At 51.4% G+C, this 27,749-nt stretch overlaps 2 protein-coding genes across 3 annotated transcripts in view; one reads left to right on the forward strand and one right to left on the reverse strand.

Moving 5' to 3' along the window:
* The window catches only part of PNPO (pyridoxamine 5'-phosphate oxidase), a 200,072-nt gene that overhangs the window by 108,956 nt on the left and 63,367 nt on the right, over positions 1 to 27,749 (reverse strand). The gene's annotated exons all lie outside the window — the stretch shown is intronic.
* On the forward strand, positions 4,200 to 14,631 carry COPZ2 (coat protein complex I subunit zeta 2). Of its 2 annotated transcripts, none has more exons than XM_075994515.1 (9): positions 4,200 to 4,374; positions 5,128 to 5,202; positions 6,705 to 6,786; positions 7,351 to 7,442; positions 7,910 to 7,965; positions 8,422 to 8,499; positions 11,445 to 11,496; positions 12,087 to 12,125; positions 13,107 to 14,314. In XM_075994515.1, the coding sequence occupies exons 1-9, from the start codon at positions 4,264 to 4,266 to the stop codon at positions 13,158 to 13,160; spliced, it is 639 nt and encodes a 212-aa protein (XP_075850630.1). In that variant the 5' UTR covers positions 4,200 to 4,263; the 3' UTR covers positions 13,161 to 14,314. The 2 variants fall into 2 exon arrangements, with proteins under 2 accessions (XP_075850630.1, XP_012621465.2); XM_012766011.3 differs by lacking the exon at positions 13,107 to 14,314 and adding an exon at positions 14,321 to 14,631 and having other exon boundaries at positions 4,202 to 4,374.

Consider the following 27,749-nt stretch of genomic DNA (forward strand, 5'->3'; position numbering starts at 1 on the left):
GAGAAAACAGTCCAGTGCTCTTTGTTCAGGGAATTTGGGAAGGGCTATCACTGGGGAAAATCTCTTCTTGAAAAGTTGAACCTGGGCTGGGCGCAGTGGCTCAGGCCTGTAATCCTAGCACTCTGGGAGGCAAAGGGGGGAGGATTGCTCAAGGTCAGGAGTTTGAGACCTGCCTGAGCAAGAGGGAGACTCTGTCTCTACTAAATAATAGAAAGAAATTAGCTGGACCACTAAAAATATATAGAAAAAAATTAGCTAGGCATGGTGGTGCATGCCTGTAGTCCCAGCTACTCAGGAGGCTGAGGCAGAGGATTGCTTAAGTCCAGGAGTTTGAGGCTGCTGTGAGCTAGGGTGATGCCATGGCACTCTAGCCCAGGCAACAGAATGAGACTGTCTCCAAAAAAAAAGGACTCTGAATTTATTTATTCACCACTGCACTTAAGCTCTAAAGAGACCTGGTGATCATGATCATAAGACTGGCAACCACAGTGGCAGAGTTGGGGATTATGAGGACTTTATGATTCCTAAACCTCCTTCCCTGGCCTTCTCATCCCCAGCCCCTATGTCCCTCTCCAGTGCCCTCTGTCCCATCCCTGTGTAGCTAACTCCTCCCCCACCTCTCCCATGGAACCACAACAGCTCCCTATGTCCACTATCTTCCAGGTCTTCCTTTGTCCTTTCTTCTAGAGACTGGCTCTCTCCCATAGTGGGCACCGTATGCCGAAAAGAGGCTTTTTGGTGCTGTCCTTCTAAATAAGAGCTAAAAATGGACTTGCTCTCAGAAACTTTAAGGCATCAAAATAATCAAGTTTGTTTTGTTTTTTTGAGACAGAGTCTCAATCTGTTGCTGGCTAGAGTGCAGTGGTGTCACTGTAGCTCACAGCAACTTCAAACTCCTGGGTTCAAGGGATCTTTTTGCCTCAGCCTCCCAAGTAGCTGGGGCTACAGGTGAATGCCACTATACCTGGCTATTTTTTCTATTTTTTGTAGAGATGGGGTCTCGCTCTTGCTCAGGCTGGCCTTGAACTCCTGAGCTCAAGCAATCATCCCACCTTGGCCTCCCAGAGTGCTAGCACTACAGGTGTGAGCTACTACACTCAGCCTAGAATTTTTTTTTTTTTTTTTTTTTTTGAGACAGAGTCTCGCTTTGTTGCACAGGCTAGAGTGAGTGCCGTGGCGTCAGCCTAGCTCACAGCAACCTCAAACTCCTGGGCTCAAGCAATCCTTCTGCCTCAGCCTCCCGAGTAGCTGGGACTACAGGCATGGGCCACCACGCCCGGCTAATTTTATATATATATTAGTTGGCCAATTAATTTCTTTCTATTTATAGTAGAGACGGGGTCTCACTCTTGCTCAGGCTGGTTTCGAACTCCTGACCTCGAGCAATCCGCCCGCCTCGGCCTCCCAGAGTGCTAGGATTACAGGCTTGAGCCACCGCGCCCGGCCTAGAATTTTTTTTTAATAACATACCCAGCCAGCATGACCACTGACATAACTTCTGATGATCTGGAATGCAAACAAATAAAATATCAAATAGCTGGTCTTTTTTCTCCCTATTTTATCAAATAGCATTGATTATGTTCACTATTACAACTCTGATAGCCTGCAAGGAAGGTTCACATGTGTCTTCTAAATCATCATGTACCAGCCTGGGCAACATAGTGAGACCCCATGTCTACAAAAAATTTAAAAATTAGCCGGGCATGGTGGCGCATGCCTGTAGTCTCAGCTACTCAGGAGGCTGAAGCAGGAGGCTCACTTGAGCCCAGGTGTTTGAGGTTGCAGTGAGCTATGATGATGCCACTGCACTCTGCCTGGGGCAACAGAGCAAGACTCTGTCTCAGAAAAAAAAAGTCATCACATAAAGAGGTTCAGTGCATGTTCCCTGAGATGTCTCTGTGGCTTGGGCTAACTCACCTCCTTCAGCTTTGTTCAAATGTCACTTTCTTGAAGTCTGTCTCAGAGGATTCCAGTGAAAATGACATTCTACCCTGACTTTCCCTGACCTCTCACATTCCTGCTCTATTTTGCCTTGCAGCACTTATTGCCAACTCACATAATATCTACTTTACCCATTTATTTGTGTATTCCGTCTTGCACAGAAATGTGTGCATGCACACAAACACTTGATTGTGAGTTCCATGAAAATAAAGAGATTTCATTTTGTCTACTGTTGTATCCCAGTGGCCAGAAAAGAACCTAGTAGTACATAGTAGGCACTCAATAAATATTTGTCTACACTTAAAATATGGTTTCATTGATAAGTACATTTTAATTATTATTTGTTTAAGATAGGCATTCTATAAATATTTATACATGATCTCCCTCACCCTGAACTCATATATTCATTCACTTACTCAATAAATGCTTATTAAGTACCTGTCAGCTCCAGGCCCTGTGGGAGGCACCAGGAATTCCATAGTGAACAGACAGGCACATTATCTCTGTCCCCACACCACTCAAAGTCTGGTGGGGAGAAGAACCATACGCGTTTGTAAACAAATTAGTAACAATGATATTTAGAGACTGAGAAAAGCACAAGGAAGGAAAGAAGTAGGGTGCTGAGATAAAGAATGTGACAGGCCGCTAGGTGGCTCACGCCTGTAATCTTAACACTCTGGGAGGCAAAGGCGGGAGGATTGCTCTAGGTCCGGAGTTCGAAACCATCCTGAGCAAGAGTGAGAGCCTGTCTCTACTAAAAATAGAAAGAAATTTGTCAGACAACTAAAAATATATAGAAAAAATTAGCCAGGCATGGTGTCACATGCCTGTAGCTACTTGGGAGGCTGAGGCAGTAGGAGCGCTTGAGCCCAGGAGTTTGAGGTTGCTGTGAGCTAGGCTGACGCCATGGCACTCTAGCCTGGGCAACAGAGTGAGAGTATGTCTCAAAAAATTAATTAATTAATTAATTTTTAAAAAAGAATGTGACAGGAGAGACCTATCAAGTCAGATATGATGGCTGTCACAGAGAGCCTTTTGGTGATGATGGTTAAGCCCAGGCTTGAGGAAAAGAAGGCTCAGTACTCTTAGCAGAAGACAGCCCCATTCTGCAGCCATCCAGGATGACTGAATGTGGCACACAACGTAAGAGGCTTTGAAGAGAAGAATGGGGAAGAAGATTTGAGTCCAAAATCTGGGTTCCATCCCTGCTCAATTGCTTATTAGCTGTACTGTCTTGACAAAGTCACACAAACTGAGTCTCTCTTTAAAATGGGGGTGATAATAGCTACCTCACAGGTGTGTGTTACATAAAGTATGTGAAAGTGTTACATGTGAAATATACCCGTTTCCTTTTCTTTCTTTCTTTTTGTTTTTCAGAGACAAGGTCTTGTTCTGTCACCCAGGCTGGAGTGCAGTGGTGCCATCATAGCTCACTACAGCCTCCAATTCCTAGGCTCAAGTGATCCTCCTACCTTAGCCTCCCAAAGTGCTGGGATTACAGGTGTGAGCCACCACGCTCAGTCACACACAAGTTGTTATGGGTAAATGCATAAGTACCATTAACTCTGTACCATCAGGGTGTGAATGTCCCACTGGCCAAAGTATGCTGAAAAGAGAGCTTGTACTCTGGTGTACTTAGACCAAGGAAACCAAGACATATTGCAAAGCCTGATGCCACTGGCAGAGCATTTGTGCCGCTGGACATCTGTCTCGCTTCAGGTTGTGCTGTATCTGTGTCTTTGGAGACGGTCTGGGCACCGGGTGGGGACAGGGTGGGGGGGACAGCTCCAGGACCATGGCTCCCTTTCCTAAGTAGTGACGGGAATGGGAGAGCCTCTTTTCCAGAGACCCGTCGGTCCCCAGAACCATCCTCATCTGCTCTCACTGCTGGCCCCTGTCCCTGAGATCCAAAGGGTGGCTGACATATTTGCCCCCATAGTACCTACCAGAGGTGAAGAGGCAAAAGTGGGCTTTGCCTGTGTTTTCTGCTGGCCCAGGACAGCTTGCAGACTAAAGCCACAGTTTGGAGAGGAGGCAGGAAGCAGGAAGAGGTCCTGGGGCAACCTGAGGATGCGGAGTCCGGGGCTTTAAGGGACGGGAAGGACGGGGGAGGAGAGAGGAAGAAGAGAAATGGGGGAAGGACTGCTGGGCTGTGGGCACAGGGCGCAGAGGGCGGGAGGGGAGAGTGGGAGCGAGCAGGAGGAGGGGCCCGCGCGGCAGGGACAGCCACGCACGCGGGCGCGGCGGCGGCCGGGCCGGGCGGGCGCGGAGGCGGGGCGGCGCGCGGGCGGGCGGCGCTGTCAGTGCGAGGCGGCGAGCGGAATGCAGCGGCCCGAGGCCTGGCCACGTCCGCAGCCGGGGGAGGGGGCCGCGGCGGCCCAGGCTGGGGGCCCGGCGCCGCCCGCCCGAGCCGGGGAGCCCTCGGGGCTGCGGGTACGGAGCGGCGGGCGCGGGGGTCTCGCCGGCGGGAGCTGGGCGGGACGCAGCGGGGGAAGGGGAACAGCTAACTCAGAACTCGCGCGCCCGGCGGCTGGTAACTTTGTGCCACCTCCGACCAGCCCCAGGGAGGGGGCCGCGGCCCAGGACAGGGGAGAGAAAGTTCGTCCCGGCGCCGACTGGCGAGGAGGCCTGTCCAGAGTCCGGCTGCGCGGGGCTGGAGTTCTGGGGCAGTTTGAAGCAGGGTGGGGGTGGGCTGAGATTCCGCTGGGAGGGGTGAGGAGTGGCGTGTCCGCCCCGGACTCGAGCTCTCGTCACCGGTGGGTGATGGGTGTGTTCCGGAGCCCACCCGGGCCAGGAGCCTGGGGCGTGCTGAGAATGCGGGTCCAGCGCCGCATGGGCTAAGCTGGAAGGAGGAGGCTCGGCCCGCTGTCCCCCCGGCCCAGGTTCTGTGATACACTCTGACTCGGGCTCTGGAGCAGTCAGTGCATGACAGAACTTGGGCCCGGAAGGACCTTCTGCACCCAACGGGCACAGGGCCCATCCTGGCCTGCAGTGGAACATCTGCCTGGGAGTGGAGTGGGCACTGGAGTTGGCCCATGTGTCACAGGGTTGGGTGGAAGCCAGCTGTGGACCTTTGGGATTGGGTTGCTGGAGCCTGAGGATGTACTCCTAGGGCCAGCAGATCCCACAGAGACAGGGTGTCCACCTTGAGTCAGGGGCCAAACGGAGCTTCCTTCCCGATGTCAGTTGCAGGAACCTTCACTCTACACCATCAAGGCTGTTTTCATCCTAGACAATGACGGGCGCAGGCTGCTGGCCAAGGTAACCCCCTCCCCACCCTGAGGGGCCCTGAAGAAACAGTGCTACAGCCCCAAGAACGGAGGTCCACCCAGGTGACACTCCCATCTCAGGAGAGACTCCACTGTGATCTCTGTGACTCACAGCAGCCCAGCTTAGACCCTCCGGAGGTCATTCTGTCCATCCTTCTGCTTGTCAAGCCGCTGGCCCCTGAAAGGGGGAATCTCCTCTCTTTCCACTCATGTTCCCTGATGTGTCTCATTCCCCTTCCACTGGCCAGCATGGAATCCACAATGAACTGTGGTCGGACTGTAGTATCTAAATCAGCTATGAAATGCATTATAGATTTCCTGTTTGTTTGGAGCTGAAACTTTTTTGTCCTCATGACATTCAAGTGAGCGTGTTCACCACAGCAGTGGTCGGCAGGGAGACTACTAACTTGCCTGCAGATTAGTACTAAGTGGCAAAATCCAAAGCCAGAAAATTGACACCTGAGCTGACCACCCTTCGCCTCTGCAGACGGCCAGAGGTGGCTCAGCAACGCCAGAGGCTCCCAGGCCTCCTCCCAGCAGGACCCATCCAAGTTACGGATTAAGAAACTGAGGCCAGGCATGGTAGCTCACGCCTGTAATCCTAGCACTCTGGGAGGCTGAGGCGGGAGGATTGCTCAAGGTCAGGAGTTTGAGACCAGCCTGAGCAAGAGCAAGACCCCGTCTCTACTATAAATAGAAATAAATTAATTGGCTAACTAAAATATATGCCTGTAGTCCCAGCTACTTGGGAGGCTGAGGCAGGAGGATTGCTTGAGCCTAGGAGTTTGAGGTTGCTGTGAGCTAAGCTGATGCCATGGTACTCTAGCCTGGGCAACAGAAGTGAGACTCTGTCTCAAAAAAAAAGAAAGAAAGAAAGAAAAAAGAAAGAAAATGAGGCAGAGAGAGAGGCTCACCAAACCCGAACAAAAAGCATTGATTTAGTTATGGAATATGTGCTAGGAACTTTTCTTTAGATATTTAATCTTCACCATGATGCTGTCTGAAGTCAGACTTTCTTGGTGTTGAATCCCAGCTTTGGCTTCACAACCGTGAGTTGCTGGGGACTTCCTCATGCCCCAGTTTCCTCATCTGTGTATTGGGGATGATAAATAGTTGTTGCCATGATTGTTATTGTTATTCAGAAAGGACTCCTGGCTTTGCCATCTTCTCTATAGACTCAGGTTGGTGTAGAGACAGTGTGACCTGGTGACCACCACAATCGTTAGCACCTTGCACATTTGCTGAATGTACAAGAGCCTCCAAGGAACCAGGAGGGGACTCCAGGCATCAATATTTCTCTCTGTTTTGGGACTTTCTTTGCTTAGACTGTGTTTATAGGAAAATAGTGAACAGACAGGCCTAGAGGGCCACAGGGGGGAGATAGACACAGCAGCAGGGTCCTGCTTGGCCAGCAGCCACTGTTCCCTGCACCCATCCAGGGAGGAGCAAGGCCCTGTGGATAGCCATGGCCCCTTTTCCTTCCCTTTCTCCTAGTATTATGATGACACATTCCCCTCCACAAAGGAGCAGATGGTCTTCGAGAAAAACGTCTTCAACAAGACCAGCCGGACTGAGAGTAAGTGTCGCCTCTTCCTCTACCAGACTCTAGAACACACACCGTCATCTTCTCCATCTGGACACATCTGTCCCTGTTGGTCTTACACACCCACAGGCCATCCTCCCTTTTTCAAAGGCTCTTCTTCCTCTCTTTCTCAGCTGTTCTCCACTCCTCCACTCTCTTCCTCCAGAGAACCTCTACTCCCTATCCCTCATGACCCCTGCTCACCAGCTCACCCAGACCTCTCTCGCAGCTGGGGAGGCCAGCTGTGCTGTGGTTCTCCCACCAACTTTGATCTTGTCCCAAGGCGTTGCACATGGTGGGAGTGTGGGCAGAAGGTCAACTGGTCAACACCTGGGTTTGTTGACTCCTCAGAATGTGGCAGTCCCTAGACATAGAACAGCTAGTGGGGAAAAGGACATAGAGCAGCCTAATGGTAGTGTCCCTGGTGCTGGTCTGTCTAAGGGTTCCTTCGAAAGAGAAGAAGAAAATAGAAGGAGAGGTCCAGAACAGGAGACAAGGAGAGGGGCCAGGGTGGGACCAAGCAGAGTGGCCAGAACTGAATGTCCCCTCCACTTCTAGGTGAGATTGCATTTTTCGGGGGCATGACCATCGTCTACAAGAGCAGCATTGACCTCTTCCTGTATGTGGTGGGCTCATCCTATGAGAATGAGGTGAATTCAGGAGGTTGGGGCGACAAGGAGGGACTGTCCATGGGGGAATAGCTTGGAATCTGGGGTGGAGGCTGAGATCTGGAGGCTCACCGTTGGTACCCCTCCTTCAAGGCTCCAAAGAGTAGGGAGGCAGTCACAATGGTTCTTTCTGGGATAATACATATCCCTGATGATCCTTAAGTTCCTTGGGAACCAGAAATGAAGTCATCACTCACTCTGCAGGGAGCCTTTGTTTCCTTGAACATAACTAGAGAAGGGTACACTCAATGTCCTCCAGTGGAACACTCCAGTGTGCCCCAGCCCAGACACAGGGAAGTTCCTGCCAAGGTCAAACTGCAGTCTCCGGCCCAGGCCTCTCTGAAAAGGGAGAACTGCCCTCCGCTGGCCACACAGGTGGGCTTTGAGGGCCTCGTTTGGCCTTCTCAACTGCAAGCGCTCTCTTCTCCTCCCGTATTTGCCCATCCCAGCTGATGCTCATGTCTGTTCTCACCTGCCTGTTCGAGTCTCTGAACCACATGTTAAGGTAAGTAAAGTTCTCTGCCCTCCAAGGCCGCATCCCCCAGGCCTTGGTGCATCGCAGAGGTAAGGCCCTTCCTCTTGCTTTTCTCCTAAAGTCCCCACAAGACTAAGAAAGTCCAGTCCCAGTGAAAGTTCACTATCAACACAATTAACCACAGCAGGGCTATAGCATGTAAGCTGCTTATGAAATGCATTAGGGCTCCCGTGGTGGGCATGGTGGTGTCAATGCCCAAGGCATGGGGGGTTGGGCAGGCCGGGCTCCTGGCAGCAGATCTACCCTGTGCTTGGGAAGGGCGTACACAGACTGTGTACTCACTGCCCTTCATGTCCTCCTTCCCCGCTCTTGTATGGGGTTGGGGTGAGTGAGGCAGTCTCTGGAGAGAGAGGGTCCGCCTCACTTAGGCAGGGACTCAGTTCCTGCTGCCCGCGCGGAGGCTCAGGAGCTCCTGTCTACCTTCAGGAAGAACGTGGAAAAGCGCTGGTTGCTGGAGAACATGGATGGAGCCTTCTTGGTGCTGGATGAGATTGTGGATGGCGGGTGAGGAGGGGCCGGAGAGAAAAGGGGATGGGATGGTCAAGGACAGTCACAGCGAGGGGCGCCTTTGAGGGTCATCAGCTCCAGATGGCACCCAGCACACTGTGGTGCTCTCTGGCCAATTCTCCCTCCCTTCCCCCAGCACATTCCCAGCGATCCCATCCTCCAGCCCTTACCCTTACACCTGGCTCCTAAGGATTGAGGTTGATTTCAATGTTTGTCAAAGTCAACCTGATGTCCAACTGTGGCAGACTATTAAATAATCAGGGCTTGGGGGCAATCCAGTTTGATCTCCTGAGCACTGGCACACACGCTGGCCCTCTCTGGAAGGACTTCAGACAGAGTCAGCTTCCACTCCTAGAGCTCAATTCCAACACCAGCTTGATGCATGACTGGGGCCAGTTACCGATTCTCCTCGAGCCTCACACTCCCCATCTTTAAAATGCAGACAATTGGCCAGGTGCGGGTGGCTTAGGCCTGTAATCTCAGTACCCTGGGGGCCGAGGTGGGAGTATCATTTGAGCTCAGGAGTTCAAGACCAGCGTGAGCAAAAGCAAGACCTCCGTCTCTACTAAAAATATAAAAAAATTAGCTGGGCAACTAAAAATAGAAACAAAAAATTAGCCTGGCATGGTGGTGAGCACCTGTAGTCCCAGCTACTTGGGAGGCTGAGACAGGAGGATCGCTTGAGCCCAGGAGTTTGAGGTTACTGTGAGCTAGGCTGATGCCACAGCACTCTAACCCAGGTGACAGAGTAAGACTCTGTCTCAAAAAAAAAAAAAAAAAAAAAAAAGGAGGCTGAGTGCGGTGGCTCAAGCCTGTAATCCTAGCTCTCTGGGAGGCCGGGGGGGGGGGGGGGGGGGGGGATCACTCAAGGTCAGGAGTTCAAGACCAGCCTGAGCAAGAGCGAGACCCTGTCTCTACTAAAAATAGAAAGAAATTAATTGGCCAACTAAAAAACAAATATATAGAAAAAATTAGCCGGGCATGGTGGCGCATGCTTGTAGTCCCAGCTACTCGGGAGACTGAGGCAGTAGGATTGCTTGAGCCCAGGAGTTTGAGGTTGCTGTGAGCTAGGCTGACACCATGGCACTCTAGCCTGGGCAACAGAGTGAGACTCTGTCTCAAAAAAAAAAAAAAAAAAAAGAAACTGCTGGGCTCAGTGGCTCATGCCTGTAATCCTAGCACTCTGGGAGGCCTTGGCAGGCGGATGGCTCAATGTCAGGAGTTCAAAACCAGCCTGAGCAAGAGCCGGAGCCCCGTCTCTACTATAAATAGAAAGAAATTAATTGGCCAATTAAAATATATAGAAAAAATTAGCCAGGCATGGTGGCGCATGCCTGTAGTCTCAGTTACTCGGGAGGCTGAGGCAGTAGGATTGCTTGAGCCCAGGAGATTGAGGTTCCTGTGAGCTAGGCTGACTCTATGGAACTCACTCTAGCCTGGGCAACAAAGTGAGACTCTGTCTCAAAAAAAAAAAAAAAAAAAAAAGACAGGGTGAGAACCTTCTCTCCACCTATAGTATTTTTCAAACTTTTTAAATGGGGTGAAAAGAAAAAATTAAAAAGGAAAAAAAAAAAAAGAAACTTTTTTCTTGAGCATCTTAAAAGCATCTACATGCCTCTCTTGTTACATCCATTTTATAGATTAGGAAACAAAGCCTTAGGGATTCAGGCGAGTGGCCTGAGGTACATGGGACAGTCTCTGGAGAGAAAAAGTTGACCTCACCCACCAGGGACTCAGTTCTTCCTAGCCAAAGGGAGGAACACACACAGCTAGTGAGTGACACGGCCAAGTTTTATTTATTTATTTATTTATATAGAGACAGAGTCTCACTTTGTTGCCCAGGCTAGAGTGAGTGCTGTGGCATCAGCTTAGTTCACAGCAACCTCAAACTCCTGGGCTCAAGTGATCCTTCTGCCTCAGCCTCCCAAGTAGCTGGGACTACAGGCATGCGCCACCATGCCCAGCTATTTTTTTCTGTATATATTAGTTGGCCAATTTCTTCCTTCCTTTCTTTCTTCCTTTCTTTCTTCCTTCCTTTCTTCCTTCCTTTCTTCCTTCCTTTCTTCCTTCCTTCCTTCCTTCCTTCCTTCCTTCCTTCCTTCCCTTCCTCCTTCCCTTCCTCCTTCCCTTCCTCCTTCCCTTCCTCCTTCCCTTCCTCCTTCCCTCCCTTCCTTCCTTCCTTCCTTCCTTCCTTCCTTCCTTCCTTCCTTCCTTCCTTCCTTCCTTCCTTCCTTCCTTCCTTCCTTCCTTCCTTCCTTCCTTCCTTCCTTCCTTTCTTTCGTCTCGCTTTGTTGCCAAGGCTAGAGTGAGTGCCTTTTATTAGTTTTATTAGTTAGCCAATTAATTTCTTTCTATTTATAGTAGAGATGGGGTCTCACTCTTGCTCAGGCTGGTTTCAAACTCCTGACCTCAAGCGATCCACCAGCCTCGGCCTCCCAGAGTGCTAGGATTACAGGCGTGAGCCACCGCGCCCAGTCAGACTCTGATTTTTGAAGTTCCATTTCTTTCATGTTCAGCATGACCCCGCAGCATAAAATACTAGTGAAGTAAGACAAGGAACCCCAGGGCCTCCCTTCCTTCCCTGGTCTGAGTCTTTTCTCCGGGAACCCATCCCTAGACCCAGGGGTGATGTGAGCTTTGAAGAGCACTGAATTTTTTCAGTCCCTCCTTTTGACAACCTGGTCATTCTAGACTGGACTGCTCTCACCTCGTCCCAAAGTGTTTGCCCAGGGATGAGCAAGTGTGGACCACTGGGCCGAAGTGTTGAATCAGAGCCAAGGGCCCTCGGGGGAGAGGGAGAGTTCTGACTTGAGGACTGCTGGTTGGAAGGGACCCTCGAAGGGGACATGTTGCAGGATGCATTGAAGAGGCTGGGCAGAGAGAGGAGGTGGAGGGGACAGCTACGTCACAACTTTCTTCCTGGTTTTTCTTTCATTTTGTAGCGTGATTCTGGAGAGTGACCCCCAGCAAGTGATCCAGAAAGTCAATTTTAGGGTAAGGGCTTTTCTGCATGCCTCCCTCCCTCCCGTCTCCTCCAGGCCCTTCCTGTCCTCCCCACCTCCTGTCCTCCCTGGGCTGAGATGTTCCATGGAAGCCCAGGCTTCTCAGGCAGAAGCCAGCCGCTGGGTCGATGCACTTGTTAGGGCTGGGGTGGGTGAGCAGCAGTTGGGGGTGGGATGTCAGTTAGTAAAAGAGATCCTCCCATCCTCTCCCCGTAGGAGCATGAGTACCTCACCACTTTCCCTAGTACGAAGCACAGACTGGGGAAATAAATCCTCAAAGAGAAACCAGGTGGCTGCCCTGGCCTTGAGGTTGGCGGGGAGAGGGGCACAGAGAGTCTCCCTGCCTAGTTTGGCTTTCTAGTGTGAAAGAAACCTTTCTTCCTATCTTTATGTGCCACAGCTGGGTCCCAGGGGCCCTGGCTCCCAAATGACAGGCTGCAGGACTTCTAACCAGTGACACAGCTGCAGTTCTGGATCACCCTAACTACTGCTCCACCTCACCCCGAGCCCCTTTCCTTCTCCTCCCTGGCCCAGTACCCTCGCCCTCGCCTGACCTCCCTCCCCAACTCTGCTTCCTCACAGGCAGATGATGGCGGCTTGACTGAGCAGAGTGTGGCCCAGGTAGGACCCTGCATCTGCCTTGGCCAGAAATGGGCAAGAGGGATAAGGAAAGCAGAGCATCCCCAGGGACCCAGGGGGGCTATCAGGGCTGAGAGATGAGGGGTGCTAGAGGGGTGAGGTGGTAACAGGCCATCTCTTGGAGAGACCCACTGGACACTTCCTGGCTCTCCCAGGTGGGGGCAGCTGGTACTAACTGATGATGGGTGGGCATGTTACCATCAGCCCAACCTGGGATGAACTGCCCACCCTGGAGATTGGTGGGTCACTCATCCCCACCACGGAAAATCTGGGGGCTCAGGCCCCTGATGCCGCCCAAACTTGGAAAGAGTACCCAATAGAAGTTTGCCTCCAAACCCCATCCTCACCATTTAGGGTCCACACAGATTGTTAACACACTCTCAAGCCCGGCGCGGTGGCTCACGCCTGTAATCCTAGCACTTTGGGAGGCCGAGGCAGGCGGATCCTTTGAGCTCAGGAGTTTGAGACCAGCCTGAGTCTCAAACTCAGAGTGAGACCCCGTCTCTACTAAATATAGAAAGAAATTAATTGGCCAACTAAAAATATATATATAGAGAAAAAATTAGTCGGGCATGGTGGTGCATGCCTGTAGTCCCAGCTACTCGGGAGGCTGAGGCAGCAGGATTGCTTGAGCCCAGGAGTTTGAGGTTGCTGTGAGCTATGAAGACGCCACAGCACTCTAGCCTGGGCAACAGAGTGAGACTCTGTCTCAAAAAAAAAAAAAAGACACTCTCAAACCCACCGTTGGATCTAACTTGCCTCACACGTCATGTGCCACCTTGCCCCTAAGTGACCTGGGTGGAAAAGCCCACCTTTGCCACACTCCTGTGTGGTCCTATCTGGGGGTGCCTGTGGAGCCAGGGGCTGTGGGAGGTTCCTGGATCTGAGGCCTGATTGGTTCTCCAGCTGCACAGACTTGCTGGGTGGGCTGACTGTCTTGACCTCTGTTCTGTCTGCCCACAGGTCTCTCTGCTCAGACTAATCCTCCTTGCATGGAACTTCCTGCCCTGGCACTAACTCCTTCCTGCCATGGTGGCCCTGCCGAGACGGGCCTGTGCCATCCCAGGGGTGGTGCCTGCTTTCCTGCACTGCCCTCAGTGTTCACCTGCCTCACCCTCCCCTCTGACTCCCTGTGTCTCCTCATACCCTGCTGGAACAACTGTAGCCACACAGCACTTTTCAGGGCAGAAAGAGGTTAGGGAGCAGTGAGCAGCAGACAAGAGCACAGGTGCTCATGTGAGTTATCTCAGGGTACATTTCCACCTTACCACCTAAAGCTGGGTGACTTAGGGCAAGTTACTTAACCTCTCTTGGCCTCATAACAACAGGTCTCTCCTCATAGTTATGAGAATTAGATGAGCCAATGTATGGGAAACTCTTAGGATAGCTCCTAGCAAGTCATACATGCTCAATAAGTAACCATCACTATCTTTCCAAAAGGAGAAAGAATGAAGACATAGCATTTTTGATGGAATTCTTTAGTAAAATCCAAGGAAACTGCAAGTAGCCAATGGGATATAAAAAAGAAAAGAACATTAGATTCCAGCTAAGAGAATCAGGGGAACCCCAGGCCAAGCTGTCCCCAAGAGAGGAGGAAGGGACACACTGTGGGGTAGACCTTGAAAGGGAATGAGGCTTAATGGCTGAAGGGACAATCTGAGGGACTGTGTGTGAACACTGGGCTGAGACTGTGTCCTTGGCATAGTGTGGAAGTGCACACGGCTGAGAGCAGGTGTTCCGTGGCAGGGTCTGGCTGGCCACCTTTTGCCAGCTGTGCCACATCAGCAGCGGGTTGGGGTGGGGTGTTGAGGACAAACTGCCAGCCAAGGCCAGAGCTAGGGGTTTGCTGTGGTGTCTGGACACAGGAAGTGTCAGGCCTGGGCCTGGACGTGGCAGTGTGGGTGGGAACCCACGTGGCATGGCATGGGAGAGACTGGGGCGCTGCCACACCAACGGCTGCCCATGCAGGAACCAGAGGGTTGGGCAGGCTTGGGTCTGAGGTGGGAGCTGGCTGCAGCCAGTTTGGCCTGTGCCCATTTAAACCAAGCAGAGACAAGCTGCTGCCACCTAGTGACCGGGGCTTGTGGAAGGCGGGCCGTAGATCTCCCGGTCACGGCGTGTTCAGGCATCTGACATGCCCCTCAGTTCTTTCTCTCAACCTCCGCCACCCCACCCAGGTTCTTCAGTCTGCCAAGGAACAAATTAAATGGTCGTTATTGAAATGAAGGCTGTGAAATCAAGGCTCCCTGCTCCCCAGACCATTTCCTCAATCCTGGTAAAAAGCCCGAAGACCCCAGGGGTCAGGAGAGACCCCTCTGCACCCCAGGCCTCGCACGGAATTGGCTCCTGAGGTCCCCCGCCAGGCATTCTGAGAGGGAAATGTTTGGCCCCAGCACTGAGTCACCCGTTCTCACTGCCTGGCCTTAACTCAGACCTTAGGCATTCCTGGCCCCAGGGCCCTAATAAACGTGCTTTTGTCTCCTGCCAAGGGTCTCTTCTCTCTTGGCCTTGGACATGTGCGTGTTCAGATAAAGGCTCCTCATCGGGATCTCCAGTGCTGGGGTGGGGCATGTCCCTCTAGCCCTGTGATTGTAGAAAGGGGCGGGTCACCAGAAAGGGGACCACTTAACACAGAGGGTGCGACGTTTATACCACGGCCCCCCCATGTGTCGGGGAGGGCCGGGTATGGCCTGTGACACGGCAAGACTGAAGAGGGAGGAATGGCGCATACTGCCGGGAAAAGGAGAGCAAACGATGGTGCCCCTACTTTGTGTGTGCCGCACACACGTGATGGCTCCGCTGGGGATTCCTTGAGTCATGTTTTCCATTCCTAGCCTCCAGAAAGGAAGGGAGTAAGGCTTCCTCGGGACAAAATGAGGAACAGCATGGCTGTTTTTCTTGGCATGCCTGGGATCGCGGAATTCCTTTCCTGGCATATGCCCTGGGCACGCTGCGAGCTTGCCATGACTCGGCCCGGATGCTGGGGGCAAGGAAGCATCGCGAGCTCCCACCGTGCATGTGTGTCCGGAGCCCCAGTGCGCTCCAGAGGGGGTGAAGAATTGCAGGTCCGGGGAGAGAGGAGGGCAGAGGGGATGCCAGGGACAAACGGGAAGGAGGGAGGTGTATAACCTTTCTGGGAGACGCGACTTCCCCGCTCTGCTGCCGTCCCAAAACCTCGGATTCCCACTTTCTTCTCTGACGCATACACTTCCCCCGTCCCCTTACGTAGTACAGCGAGCCTGTCTACCTTTGTGTCCCAGGACGGCTAGTTCCCCTCGATCCTTTGGGGGCCGCAGCGGCCGGCTCACGCCCCGCCCCGGGCCCGCCCCTCCCAGGCGCCGAGCACCGCGGGAAGCCCCGCCCCAGGACGGCATCCGCGATCCTATAGCGCCACCTGCAGGGGAAGACGGGAAACGCGCTCCCGGCGGGTCAGTTCCCCTGATTAACCCCGCCCCCAGGGCGGGGCCGACTCCGGCTCTAGGAGTCGCAGGTCTCCAACACTGGCGACAAGGCGTTGTCGTAGCAACCAGTACGCGTGACCTGCCCGGCGAGTTCTGCTCTAGCAAGGGTACTGGAATTTCCGCCATCTACTGTAAGAAAGCAGCGAGCCCTCGGTGTTAAGAGACGTTGTCCCTGAGGTTACCACGTCCTACATTATGAAACTCTTTTAAGATTGGGTATCTATAATGGCCTTGACTATTTGTGTAATTAGAGAAAACGACAACGATATAGGTATGTAAACATATACATTGTAGTTCAAGACCAGCCTGAGCAAGAGCCGAGACCCCGTCTCTACTAAAAATAAAAAAAAAACATATACATTGTAAGCGCTGAGTGCATAACCCATTCCAGTAAATAATGCAAAACGGCAACTCAGAAAGTGGAGGATAAAGAGCATACAATTAAATATTGTGGCGCAGCGGCCAGTGCGGCGACGAGAGAGAAATTCTCCAGAAATACTCTGGAAAATATGCAGCCACACCCAGTGCTTGGCTCCATCCACCACTCCTAAGCTACCGCAAGACGGGAGGGGCACACGCGCTTCCTAGCAACCCTGTGGCGCCCGCCCTGGCCCTGCCATTCCAGTCGTGCAGGGACGGCAATGGGAAGGGACAGGCAGGAGCCCGGCGTTTCCCGCAAGCCGGCTCACCCAACCCAGTGAATTACGCGATGCTCTCCCCATTTCACCGAGGGGAAGACTGAGGCTCTGAAAGGTTAAAGTGTTTGTGGCAGCTTCCGCAGAGCCAGGCCCGGGTGGGAAACTGCTGGGGACAGGTGGCTTTCCGGTGCCCGGTACCCTAGGGCCGTCCGAACCCCTCGCCCTCACAGGCACTCTACAGGGTTAAAAGGAATGAGCCGAGGGCGGGGGGAATGGCAATGCAGAAAGTGACCAGAGAGGTGTCCTGGCCCACAGTGGCTAAACGGACTGTGGGAGCGCGGCTGTTGCAAAGCAGCCGGCCCAGGCCCCCGGCGCGGTGGGGGCTGCGCAGAACCACCGGAGGACCACCCGGCAGGGGGTGGCGCTGTCCTTTCCCACGGACCCCAAGTTTGCAGGCATGGCCTTCTGGGGTCTGAAGCGAAGACCCCTCTGGGAATGGAGGGCTGCGGGCCGCTCGGGGCCCCCAGCCGCCTCTTGGCGCCCGCAGCCCAGCGGAGCCGCCAGGATGGCTGGCCTGGCCGGCCGCCCAGAGCTCTGCCGGCTGCCACTGGCTTTCCCCAGACGGCCTCACGAGCTCAGCCACAGGCCGGGGCCGGCGGGCGCAGAGCGGAGCGCGGAGGACCGGGTTTCTGGAAGGGCAGTCGGCGGTTCCGGGCGGGGCGGCCTCGGGGGCATGCCTTCCGGTCTCCTCCCCTCCCCAGGGCCTCTGTCTGTCGTCTGCGTCCCTCCTTCTTGCCCTCGGGGGCCCCCCTGCGGGCCCCGAGTGTGTGCGGGGAAGGGGGCCTCGGGGCGCCCTCTTCCTCCGGCTGAATTGGCACCAGCGCACGTCTGAAACCGAGACCCCAGGAGCCAGGGCCCAGCCAGAGGGCGCGCACAGAAACACTGGAACACTGGCCCCGGGGCTCTGGCGCGGGACGGGACACTAGAACTCGCGGACCTGCTACACCGAGGTAGCGCGGCCCGGCCCCCTGACTCCTTTATGCCTCCTGGAGCCAGTCACCCGCTCTGCGGCTCGGCGCGCCCCCTGCCTTCCGCGATTGGCTGGCAGGACGGCAGGGCTGGTCGGATTGGCTTGCGCCCAGACGTGATGGACGGCTCCGGCTGGCTGGACGGCGGCTGGGCGGGGCTCCTTGCAGAGAGGCACGGATTGGTGGAGGCGACCACCCGACGCTCAAACTTTGGGTGTCCTCAAGCCCTACGCCCCTTTGAAACTCTACTATTTCTAGAAAAAGAAATGTTTCCTCTGAATTCCCAGTAACTCTGGAACTTGATGTAGGCAATGTTGAATAATCTACCCAAAGCAGGTTGGGCACAACCCTCCATACCCACCCTTTCCTTCCAACCTGGGTCTCACTCGTCCAACAATAGTTGTTTGTTGATTCATTCATTCAAATATTCGAGTGTTTGCCATGGGCCAGACACTAGGGAAAGAAAGCGAGAGAGACTGATTAGACGTGGCAGTGGGGTGAGAGTCGGAAGTTGAAAGGAGACAAGGGATTTGAGAGATATTTCAAGGTAGAAATACCTTTAAGGCCGGGCGTGGTGGCTCACGCCTGTAATCCTAGCTCTCTGGGAGGCCGAGGCGGGCGGATTGCTCAAGGTCAGGAGTTCAAAACCAGCCTGAGCAAGAGCGAGACCCTGTCTCTACTATAAATAGAAAGAAATTAATTGGCCAACTGATATGTATATAAAAAATTAGCCGGGCATGGTGGCGCATGCCTGTAGTCCCAGCTACTCGGGAGGCTGAGGCAGAAGGATCGCTCGAGCCCAGGAGTTTGAGGTTGCTGTGAGCTAGCCTGACGCCACGGCACTCACTCTGGCCTGGACAACAAAGCGAGACTCTGTCTCAAAAAAAAAAAAAAAAAATCAAAGGTGTTCCATATCTTGATCTTAACAGTGTTAAAAATTCACATAGCTCAGGCTAGGCGCGGTGGCTCACGCCTGTAATCCTAGCACTCTAAGAGGCTGAGGAGGGAGGATCGCTCAAGGTCAGGAGTTCGAAACCATCCTGAGCAAGAGCGATACCAGGTCTCTACTATGAATAGAAAGAAATTAATTGGCCAACTAAAAATATGTAGAAAAAATTAGCCAGGCATGGTGGCACATGCCTGTAGCTGTAGTCCCAGCTACTCTGGAAGCTGAGGCAGAAGGATTGCTTGAGCCCAGGAGTTTGAGGTTGCTGTGAGCTGGGTTGACACCACAGCACTCTAGCCTGGGTAACAGAGTGAGACTCTGTCTAAAAAAAAAAAAAAATTCACATAGCTTACACTTAAGATGTGTGCTCTTTCCTGTAGGTAAGTCATACATACTTCAATAACAAAAGAAAAATAATCAAGGCTGGCAAATTGGATCTGGTCTGTTTCCTAATCTCTTCTTCCTCTCTATCAACTGAAACTGGAAGCATCTTAGATGAAGATACAAAGAAATGAGAGTGTGAAACACATGAACACTTTGTACTGTACATATAGATGATGCATATAAATGAATGTCATCCCTCAAAAATGGACTCTTTGGTAAGAAAAGCAGTATTGATAATAATAACAAAAATAAAATAAAATAAGAAAAGGCTGGGCATGGTGGCTTGTGCCTGTAAGTAATCCCAGCACTTTGGTAGCCAGAGGTAGGAGGATCCCTTGAGGCCAAGAGCTGAGACCAACCTGGGCAATATAGCAAGACCCTGTCTCTGCATCAAGAACAAGGTAAAATAACTTCTCTTTTGGAAAAAATTCTTTCAACAGACATTGACTAACTGGGTATTCTGAGCCAGGCACCTTGCTGGGGGTTAGATAGGAGCTTCTAAAATGAATTGGCAGACAGTTCCTAAAGTAAGGAGGTTACAACTAGGCTGGAACAAAGACATGTGTGCAGATAAGGAAATTATAAAAAATTAACAGAAGAGATGGTGTATTACCCAGTATGTAAAGGAACAAGAAGAGGAAAGAAACTCTCCAAAGGGAGGAACCGCATAAGCAAAGCAAAGAGGCATATAATCTCTGTTTTGTTTAAGGAGATGCTGGCAGGCAAATATACTGGAAAGGTGTGTGTCTGAGAGGAGCATATGGACACCTGAGGCTTTCCCCTAGAGAGGCTGCAACTGGATCACAGTGGGCAATGAATGCCATGCTGATGAACAGCTGCCATTTACTGAGATTACTACTCTGAATGCCTTAGAATTTACAATGTCAGCTGGGCATGGTGGCACGTGCCTGTAATCCTAGCTACTCATGAGACTGAGGCAAGAAGATTGAGCCCAGGAGTTCAAATCCTGGGCAATATAGTGAGATTCCACCTGAAAAAAAAAGAAAAAAAAAAAACAGAAAAGAAAAAAAACCCAACATGTCCTACCTAACAACGTAGATCAAAGTAATATTGTTAGGATTTTCTTTTCTTTTCTTTTCTTTTCTTTTCTTTTCTTTTCTTTTCTTTTCTTTTTTTTTTTTTTTTTTAACGAATGAGAAAACTGAGGGCCTGAGGCACAGAGGTGAGATTTAAACCCATGCAGGCCTGACTCCATTGCCCACTGCTGTTCTTCCCAACCACAGAAGTAAGGAACCTAGCCTGTATTCTGAAGGTAATAGAGAGCCACTGGAGATTTTCAATCAGTTAAATGGTATCAGTTCTGTGTTTTGAGGGAAGAACTCTGCCAACAACATCGCACGTGGATTGAGGAAGGGAACTGGAATTCAGAGTCAGTTCATGAACCACAGAAGGAAATCTTTTCATTACAGTCACTTCTCATTTTTTATTTAAAACAGTACCATCCTGCTTGATTACTGATTTTGCTTACAAAAAGCAAATCTACTCTCAGAGTTTGAAGAGTTGGTGCTTTTGGATTCATTCAGATAATTGCAGGCAATCATTCCAAAAGAGGACTTTCAAAGAGACCACTTTGTCAGGGACAATGATTGGACATTTAGCTTCTGAAAAGTATGTTTAAAAATAATAGCCCAGGCAACAGAGCAAGACCTTGTCTCAAAAATAAATACATAAATAAATCCACTGTATATTTCATATATTTAGTGCCCCCTTATCACTCTCATATACCCCCCCCCCCGGAAAATAGACACACACCTCCAAATGAAAGAAAAAGAAGTAGCAAGAGAGATCTGATTTCATTTGAGAAGATCCATGATTTCTCTTTATCCAGACACCTAATTTTTTATTTTAAAATAAGATGGGGGTCTTGCTATGTTGCCCAAGCTGGATTCGAACTTCTGGGCTCCAGTGATTTTCCCACCCTAGTCTCCTGAGTAGCTAGGACTAGAGGCATGTGCCACTGCACCCAGCTTACACACCTGATTTTTAAAACATTGAAAATATGTATCTTATTCTCATGGCTGCCAATGAATCCTCATCTAACAAAATTTGAGGATAAAAGAAAACTCTGGAAGTCATGAAGTCTCTGCTTCCAGACAACAGCTTCTTAAGTGAGTGACAGGAGTTCCTGGAGTGAGGACAGGTGGGGTAGATATGTGAGGACTCAGGTTCTGGATGGAATGATTCGAAGAGACTGGCCTCAGCTGCTTCTGCGTCTGGGTGAGCTGGGGACCATCCCCACCACTTTGGAATGTCCAGCCCTGTTTACAGAAGGTTGGAGAGTTCTGGAACATCCTAAGGGATGGATGGGAAAGTCCAGAATTCAGAACTTGGTTTGGGGGAAGCAAATAAAATAAAAACTTCTGAGACCAAAAAATATCTCAGTGTTCTCCAGAAAGAGGCAAGAAGAATCAGCTCTCACAGATTTGCCCAGGAGATGGCGCTATAAGACAAGCCCCACTTTCATCCCTCTTGGCCTGACTGGGATCAAGGATGCAACTACCGAAGGGCCTGCAAGAACCAAACCTAGAAGTCATCTCTACTCCCTATTGAGCAGGAATTATCTCATTGTGTTGAGCACTGGAGTCCACTCCTAGAAATCCCCTAGACCACAGAGGAGAATCTTGGAGCCTCCGATATCACAGCTGTGAACACCTTGGTAGGGAGGAAAAGGCAGGAGACTCTAGGAACCTGGGACAGCAGTTGTCCTGAGAAAAGAGTGCCCTGATCAAAAAACCCTGTCAAGAAAAATAGACCTTCCCTTCCAACCCTGGGGTAGCTGGGAGGTTGGGGAAGGGGGCTGAAGGGCTCATGCACTGAACAAATGTATACTCTGAGGTGGAAACAAGAAGGTGGGTGATTCTGGGAGAGCAAACTAGAGACCTTCAGATGAGGGACATGAAGCTCAAAGAGTGACTTACCCAATGTCACACCGCTAATATGTGACAGAGCTGGAACAGAATAGGGGTTTCTGGGACCCTACTTGCCTCTCTCTGCCTCACTGCCTGTGTTTTCTGCAGAGCATGAGAATGAGAATTTAGGATTTATAAATAGAATTCCTTTGACAAGTGCCTTCCTAGGCAATCAAAAAAAGTAGCAGGGCTTTTGACCCAAAACCCCAATTCACATGTCTCTGTGTATTTTTAATCAGCTTTATTGAGGTATAATTTACATACAGTACACCCATTTTTAATTTGAATGAATTTGTCCACTTTAAGTCTACACTACAATGACTATTGATTGTATATAGGGATTTTGCACACTTACTGGGTGCACCAACATCAATAGAGTTTTAAAATAATGAAATGAATAAGTGAGTGCCATCAGCTGCATATCTTTTCAAAGGAAGTAGAGTTTATAAACCAAACACAGAATAGCTTCTTGCATAAGTTTCTTTTAATAGGATTTATGTAAACTCATATGTGTCAAGGTCTGTAAAAGTATTCTGTTTCTTTCACAGATGTAATTTTACTTGCACCCCTTACCTCAGTGAGGTAGGGGGGTGTTGTCATCCCCACTTAACAGGTGGGGAAACTGAGGCTGCTCTCTGATTCTGGGAGCAGAAGTGGTGAGGCCTGAACCCAGGAATGGGCTTCACTTTGAAGAAAGGTATCCCTTTGCTTAGGGCACTGTCCCAACCCCAGCAGGCCTGCCCTTCCTCTTTGTTCTCCGAGGAACCCAGAATGTTTGTGAGGGCCAGCAAGATGAAGCATTGTAACTGGGAAAATGGATTGGAATGGGTGAGTGGCTGGATGACTTGAGGAAGGAGATTTGGGATCAGACATGACTCCCTCAACTCCAGCAGAAACTTTGGGGGCTGTATCAAAATGAATCAGAGAAGATAAGAATTCTGGAAAACTTTGCAGAATACTGTCTGCACTGCCCCCAGGAGGATTGGGACACAGGTAATCTGCAGGTGAATCAATTGTTTACAAAAGCTGCAGAAGCACGCAGGGAAGGTAGCCCAGGCACAGAGTTTCCTGAGACTGATACTATTCCATCATGAAAACTACAAAAATATGTCTCTAACTCTGTATCCCTCTTTGTTCTGGGAATGAATTTGGAATCTCCTTTAAATCCTATGTGAATAAATGGAGGAGCTGGGAAGGCAAGCAGGAAGTAGCAGCGCAGAGACAAGGGAGCCCAGGACTAGGTTAGGCTCTTGCCTGCCCCACCATGTGCAGACACAGCACCACCCGCCATGCCACGATGGGGCTCTAGAGAATGCTCATCTGAAAGCTTAGACCCTGGCAGCAGCAGGGAGGGAATTGCAGTGTCCCAGGGCAGATCGCCTTAAGGGACTTATTTGTAGAGGCAGAGGCCCGGAAGTTGCCGTGTGCAAGCTGCTTAGGGTTCTGGGTCACAAGAGAAATAAAGAGCTTTCCTAGGAACAATCCTTCTCCTCTTCTTTCTCTCTTCTTCCTTCCACTCTCCTTAAACCTGCTGAGTCCCTTAGGCAGCTGGGATCAACATAAGCTAGAGACCCATGCGTGTACAAGGGAAATCGGGGAGCCTAGAAACAGCAGAACCTGGGAGAGGTACCTGTGTACAGGGCAAGCGAGGGGAGCCTGAAAACAGCTGAATCTGGGGAGATGGAACTGCCTAGTGAGGGAGCAATGGGGTTCTGGAAACTGCCGAACACAGGGAGGCCAATTTGTGTACCGGGGAAATATGGGGAACCTGGAAACAGCAGGATCAGGGGAGACGGTCGTGTACAGGGGAGCAGAAAGAGCGAGAGGCCTGAAAACAGTTGAATCTGGGGAGGTAGCTTCGTGTGCAGGGGGAACGAGGGGAGACTGGAAACAGCACGGTCTGGGGAGATGTGTCAGTGTACAGCAGGAGCTGAGCGGCCTGGAAACAGGGGCTCTCAGGGGATGGATCTGTGTGGGATTGTGGGGGACAGGAGTGGGGGGCGCGGGGGGGGGGGGAGTCTGGGGAATCTGATGAGAGGGCAGGGAGACAAGGAAGCACAGGCGTGGAGTCAGGGGGTGGCTTCGTGGAATGGGGAGTGCAATGGAACCCCCGGCCTCCTCTGCAGACATGGCAGGGTGAGGGGGTAGCTTTCCAGTGGGGACCCCAGATTTCACAAGGCAGTAAGAGAAGGGCTCTGTGGGCAGCCGCTGCCCTGATCCTAAAATGAGCAAAGCCTGGAATTCCCTAGGGGAGATAGCAGAGCTGTTGCAGGGTGAGGAGGTCGCCTGCCTTCCTCCCGACCCCTCCCTGACAGGACAGGCCTCTTTCTCCCTTTCCACCGACCAGCCTGACCTCTCCCCCCCCCCCAAGCAGTTCCCTCCTGAGTGACAGACAGACAAAGACAGAGCTGTAGACAATCGACTGAAAGAGGCCCCACAAAAGTTCCCTCCCCACCCACGACCCCCCTGGGAGAGGCTCTGGGCCAGCCAGGGCCAATGGGAGCTGTCACTCCAGTGGAGCTGCCTTCAGGTGACAGGCCTTTAAGAGACAGGGAGACTAGGGGCTGGGAAAGGTCTGAGATTTTTGGGATTCTGTCTGTGCCTCTTGGAAACCAGAGTTTCCCAGCTGGTTGCCTCTGAGAAAGGAACTGGAGTGGTACCGGCAGCCATCATAGCAGAAAGGGAAACTTGGTTTTACTGTTTTCTAGCTGTGGGATCTTGGGTCTGCTATAATCCCTCTCTGGGTCTCAATTTTTTCATCCGTGAAATGAAGGATTGGTTTAGATCTCTAAAGGCCCTTGCAGCTCTAACATGAGGATTCGTGGTAGACTAGGGAGAGAGTGGCATTTCTTCCCATTCGCTGATACTGCTCATGTTTGCAGGCAAACACTGGGAGGAGGCTGGCATTTGGGATGTTGTGGGAGTGTTTAAGCAAGCTTTCCCTGGAGTTGATAACTCTTCTAGAACATGTGTGCTTCTCCTTTCATCACTCCAAGAGGTCTTTCTCCTTAAGCAAAATTATTTTATTTTTTTGAGACAGGGTCTCGCTCTGTTACCCAAGGTGGAGTGCAGTGGCGTCATCATAGCTCACTGCAACCTCAAACTCCTGGGCTCAAGGGACCCTCCTGCCTCAGCCTCCAAAGTAGCTGGGACTACAAGTGTGCACCATGACACCTGGCTAATTTTTCTATTTTTAGTAGAGATAGGGTCTTACTCTTCCTCAGGCTAGTCTTGAATTCCTGAGCTCAAGGGATCCTCCCACCTCAGCCTCCCAGAGTGCTAGGATTACAGGTGTCAGCCATTGCACCTGGCCAAGCAAAATTATTTTTCACTCCAACCACCTCAGGTTTCCTGGCTTGTGATATAGGCTGGAATGTGGAATCTGCACCCAGAATGTCTCTCCCTCTCCCATGTCTTCTGCCCTGCTTCCATGCTGGCCTCCCCCACCCCACCCCACCCCTCTGTGCTCTCTTCCCTGTGGCTTCTGTTATTATCCTGTTTCTCTTGAAGCCAAGGATGTTTGGAAAAGGGGCTTATGTTTAAGGATCTTGAAGTGAAACCTCAGAGTCTCAGAGAAAGGATCCTCCTCCCTCAACAGAAGGACCTCCAGGTACCCCAAAGGATCACACTGCACTACCAAGCCTGGCACAGGTTCGCATGCAGTGCATCTTTTCAAAGGCTGCAGGCTGGGAGTGCATCTGAGAACACCTATAAACAAACCACGTTCAACCTGGGAGCATGGAAAGCTGTGTGTGTGTGTGTGTGTGTGTGTGTGTGTGTGTGTGTGTGTGTGACCTGGTAGGGAGTCAAAGTAACCATGGGCCTAGCTCAGGCCAGGCCTGCATTGGTTTAGTACCAGAACTTCACTCCTTTTAGTCTGAGAAACCACTGGGTTTAGCACAAGGGCATAGCTTGGGCTGATGCTCAGATGGCTCCAGAAACCCTGCCACCTCCAGTCTGTGCAGAAGAAATCATTCCCTGCATTTAGGGAATCAGAATGGAACCGTCCTGCCCAGTTGGAAGGGGAACCAGGATTGCCTATTTTACCCCTCTTGGGGACCTCGGATGACCTGCCTCAACACAACCAAGAAAGGGGAAGGAGGAGTCATGTTCAGGGAATAATGCTGGGAGCTGGACTCCAGGAGTCCAGTGTCACCGAAGATGGCCTGGGGGCACAGAACCTGTTCTCAAGAGGGGCCAGTCGTTCGTACACATGGGAGCGAGTGCGTGGCAGTTCTTAATGAGTCCCAAGGCTGTGGGAGCTGAGGGGGTAGTGGGCTGGTCGGAGGAGGGGCGGGGGAGGGGCTCTGATTAGAATCCCGGCCGTATGGCGAACGCCGCGGAGATGGAGGTAATCACTGAGCGAGCGAGACAGCGTGCTCGGCGACAGCAGGCGGCCCGGCCGTCGCCATGGCGACCGCGGCCTCCGGGGCGCGCTGCTCTGCGCAGCTCGGCGTCCGCGGCGGAACATCTGCTTTGCACGGGGCTGCTGGGAGCCGGGGGGCGCGGGCGCGGCTGCTCCCCCCACCCCGCGAAAAAGAAACAAATTAGGCCAACTGTCCAATGAGGGGCTGCAAATGTATTTATTAATGCGAGGGAAAGGTTGTTCCGGAGCGCAGTTTGATTAATGTTTGAGTCTTCAGCTTGTCAGTCTGGTTTTGTCTCCTGCAAAAGGGGAAGAGGGAGGGGTGGGGTGGGGGTTGGTAGGGGAGTGGGGAGGAGAAAGACAACAAAGCGGGAGGGGATGTTAATAGCCAAATAGGCTCTTTTTCATGTTTCCCTCAGCCTGCCACCCTTGATGGATGGCTCAGACAGACACCAGAGCGCATCAGGGAGACGCGAGCCCCGCGGAGAGAGGGCGGAATGGAGGAGCGGGGGCTGCTGGAGCCGGGCTGGGGTCTGAGGGGCGGGAACTCCCGAGGGCGGCGAGGAGAGGGATGGCCCCAGGGAACAGGCAACTCCTGGGGAAACCAGAGGAAAATTGCACGAACTGTTTACAAGTCTCCCCTCCGATCCCGTGTTTGCCCCTCTGGGTCCCCGAGACAGCACCGGAGGTCAGAGGGTGAGGGTCTCTGTACCCTATGGATCACGGGGAGGCGCGACAAGCTCTCACCGTGGGCGAGGGACGGGAGAAAGGAGGTGGGCGAAAGCCTATGGCTTCTATCCTCCTTCATCTCTCTTTCCTCCACTCTCTTTTTTTCCTCTCACCCCTCGGCCATATTTCCCATCTTCACTTTTTACTCCATCTTCCCTCCTTTCTTTGTCTCTTCTATTGTTTCTTTCCTTTATCCCCCCCCCTTGGTGACATCAGCTGGCTGTGATAGGAACTGCCTTGCTGAGATGTCTTCTGTGACCACAGTCTGAACACCTATAATGCTTTCTATTTTCTGTCTCTTTTTTTTTCTGGAGTCATAGAGGAACTGAGAGCCCCACTGGGACCTCAGACTTGACTCAATTTGTGAGAAAACACAACCTTACCCCTTTTCTGCCCTCCCCACCAAATCCTTCTCAGCCCAGCCCACTAGGAATGTGGGGTGCAAAGCTGAAAATGATGAGCTTCTGGCCAGGGCTGAGATTCAGCAACACAGGAGAGGGTCTATAAAACCCAGACTTCTCTGGGTTTAGAGGCATCCTCTTTCCTATCCCTTGCTGGAAAAAATAAAAGAAAAAGAAAAAAGCGTGGGCCAAAGTCTAAGATGACTTTGCAGCTCGTTTTACCTTCTTGTACAAGAAAGGATTGAATTTACATATCTAAAGAGTTTTTCAAGAGTGAAGTTATTAAACACTAAAAAAAGCTGCTTATGCAGTTCAGGGCCCCATTTTCCCTGAAAGATTTTTATTTATTGTCATCGACATCACAATTAATATTATTTAAAGTCTTGGGATGGAGGGATTATCTTCTCCAAATGTGGCCATAGCAGTGTGGTTAAAAGAGCAGTGGCTCCAGAATCAGACCATTTGAGTTGAATCTTGGTTTCTCTACTCACTAGTGGGATGGCTGTGGGTAAATTACTTAGCCCTCTCTGAGCCTCAGTTTCCTTATCAGTAATGTAGGGATTATAATTGTCCCTAGATCACTGGGTTGTAGAAGGAATGAATGAAATAATCCACATAAAGTGTATGCACTGTGTCTGATGGGTATTATGTGCTCAATACACATTGGCTGTTATTATTATTTGGCTATAAGCCCTTTTCAAACAAATTGCACTGAACATGCCT

This window comes from Microcebus murinus, chromosome 18 (genome assembly GCF_040939455.1).
Source record: "Microcebus murinus isolate Inina chromosome 18, M.murinus_Inina_mat1.0, whole genome shotgun sequence".
Taxonomy (NCBI): Eukaryota; Metazoa; Chordata; class Mammalia; order Primates; family Cheirogaleidae; genus Microcebus; species Microcebus murinus.

What these genes read in the sequence shown, in the direction of transcription:
- COPZ2 (XM_075994515.1), top strand. Translation starts at nt 4,264, where the DNA reads ATGCAGCGGCCCGAGGCCTGGCCACGTCCGCAGCCGGGGGAGGGGGCC. An exon ending in CAAGACCAGCCGGACTGAGA is followed by an intron (nt 6,787 to 7,350) that starts GTAAGTGTCGCC and finishes CTCCACTTCTAG; the next exon opens with GTGAGATTGCATTTTTCGGG. An exon ending in GCTCATCCTATGAGAATGAG is followed by an intron (nt 7,443 to 7,909) that starts GTGAATTCAGGA and finishes TGCCCATCCCAG; the next exon opens with CTGATGCTCATGTCTGTTCT.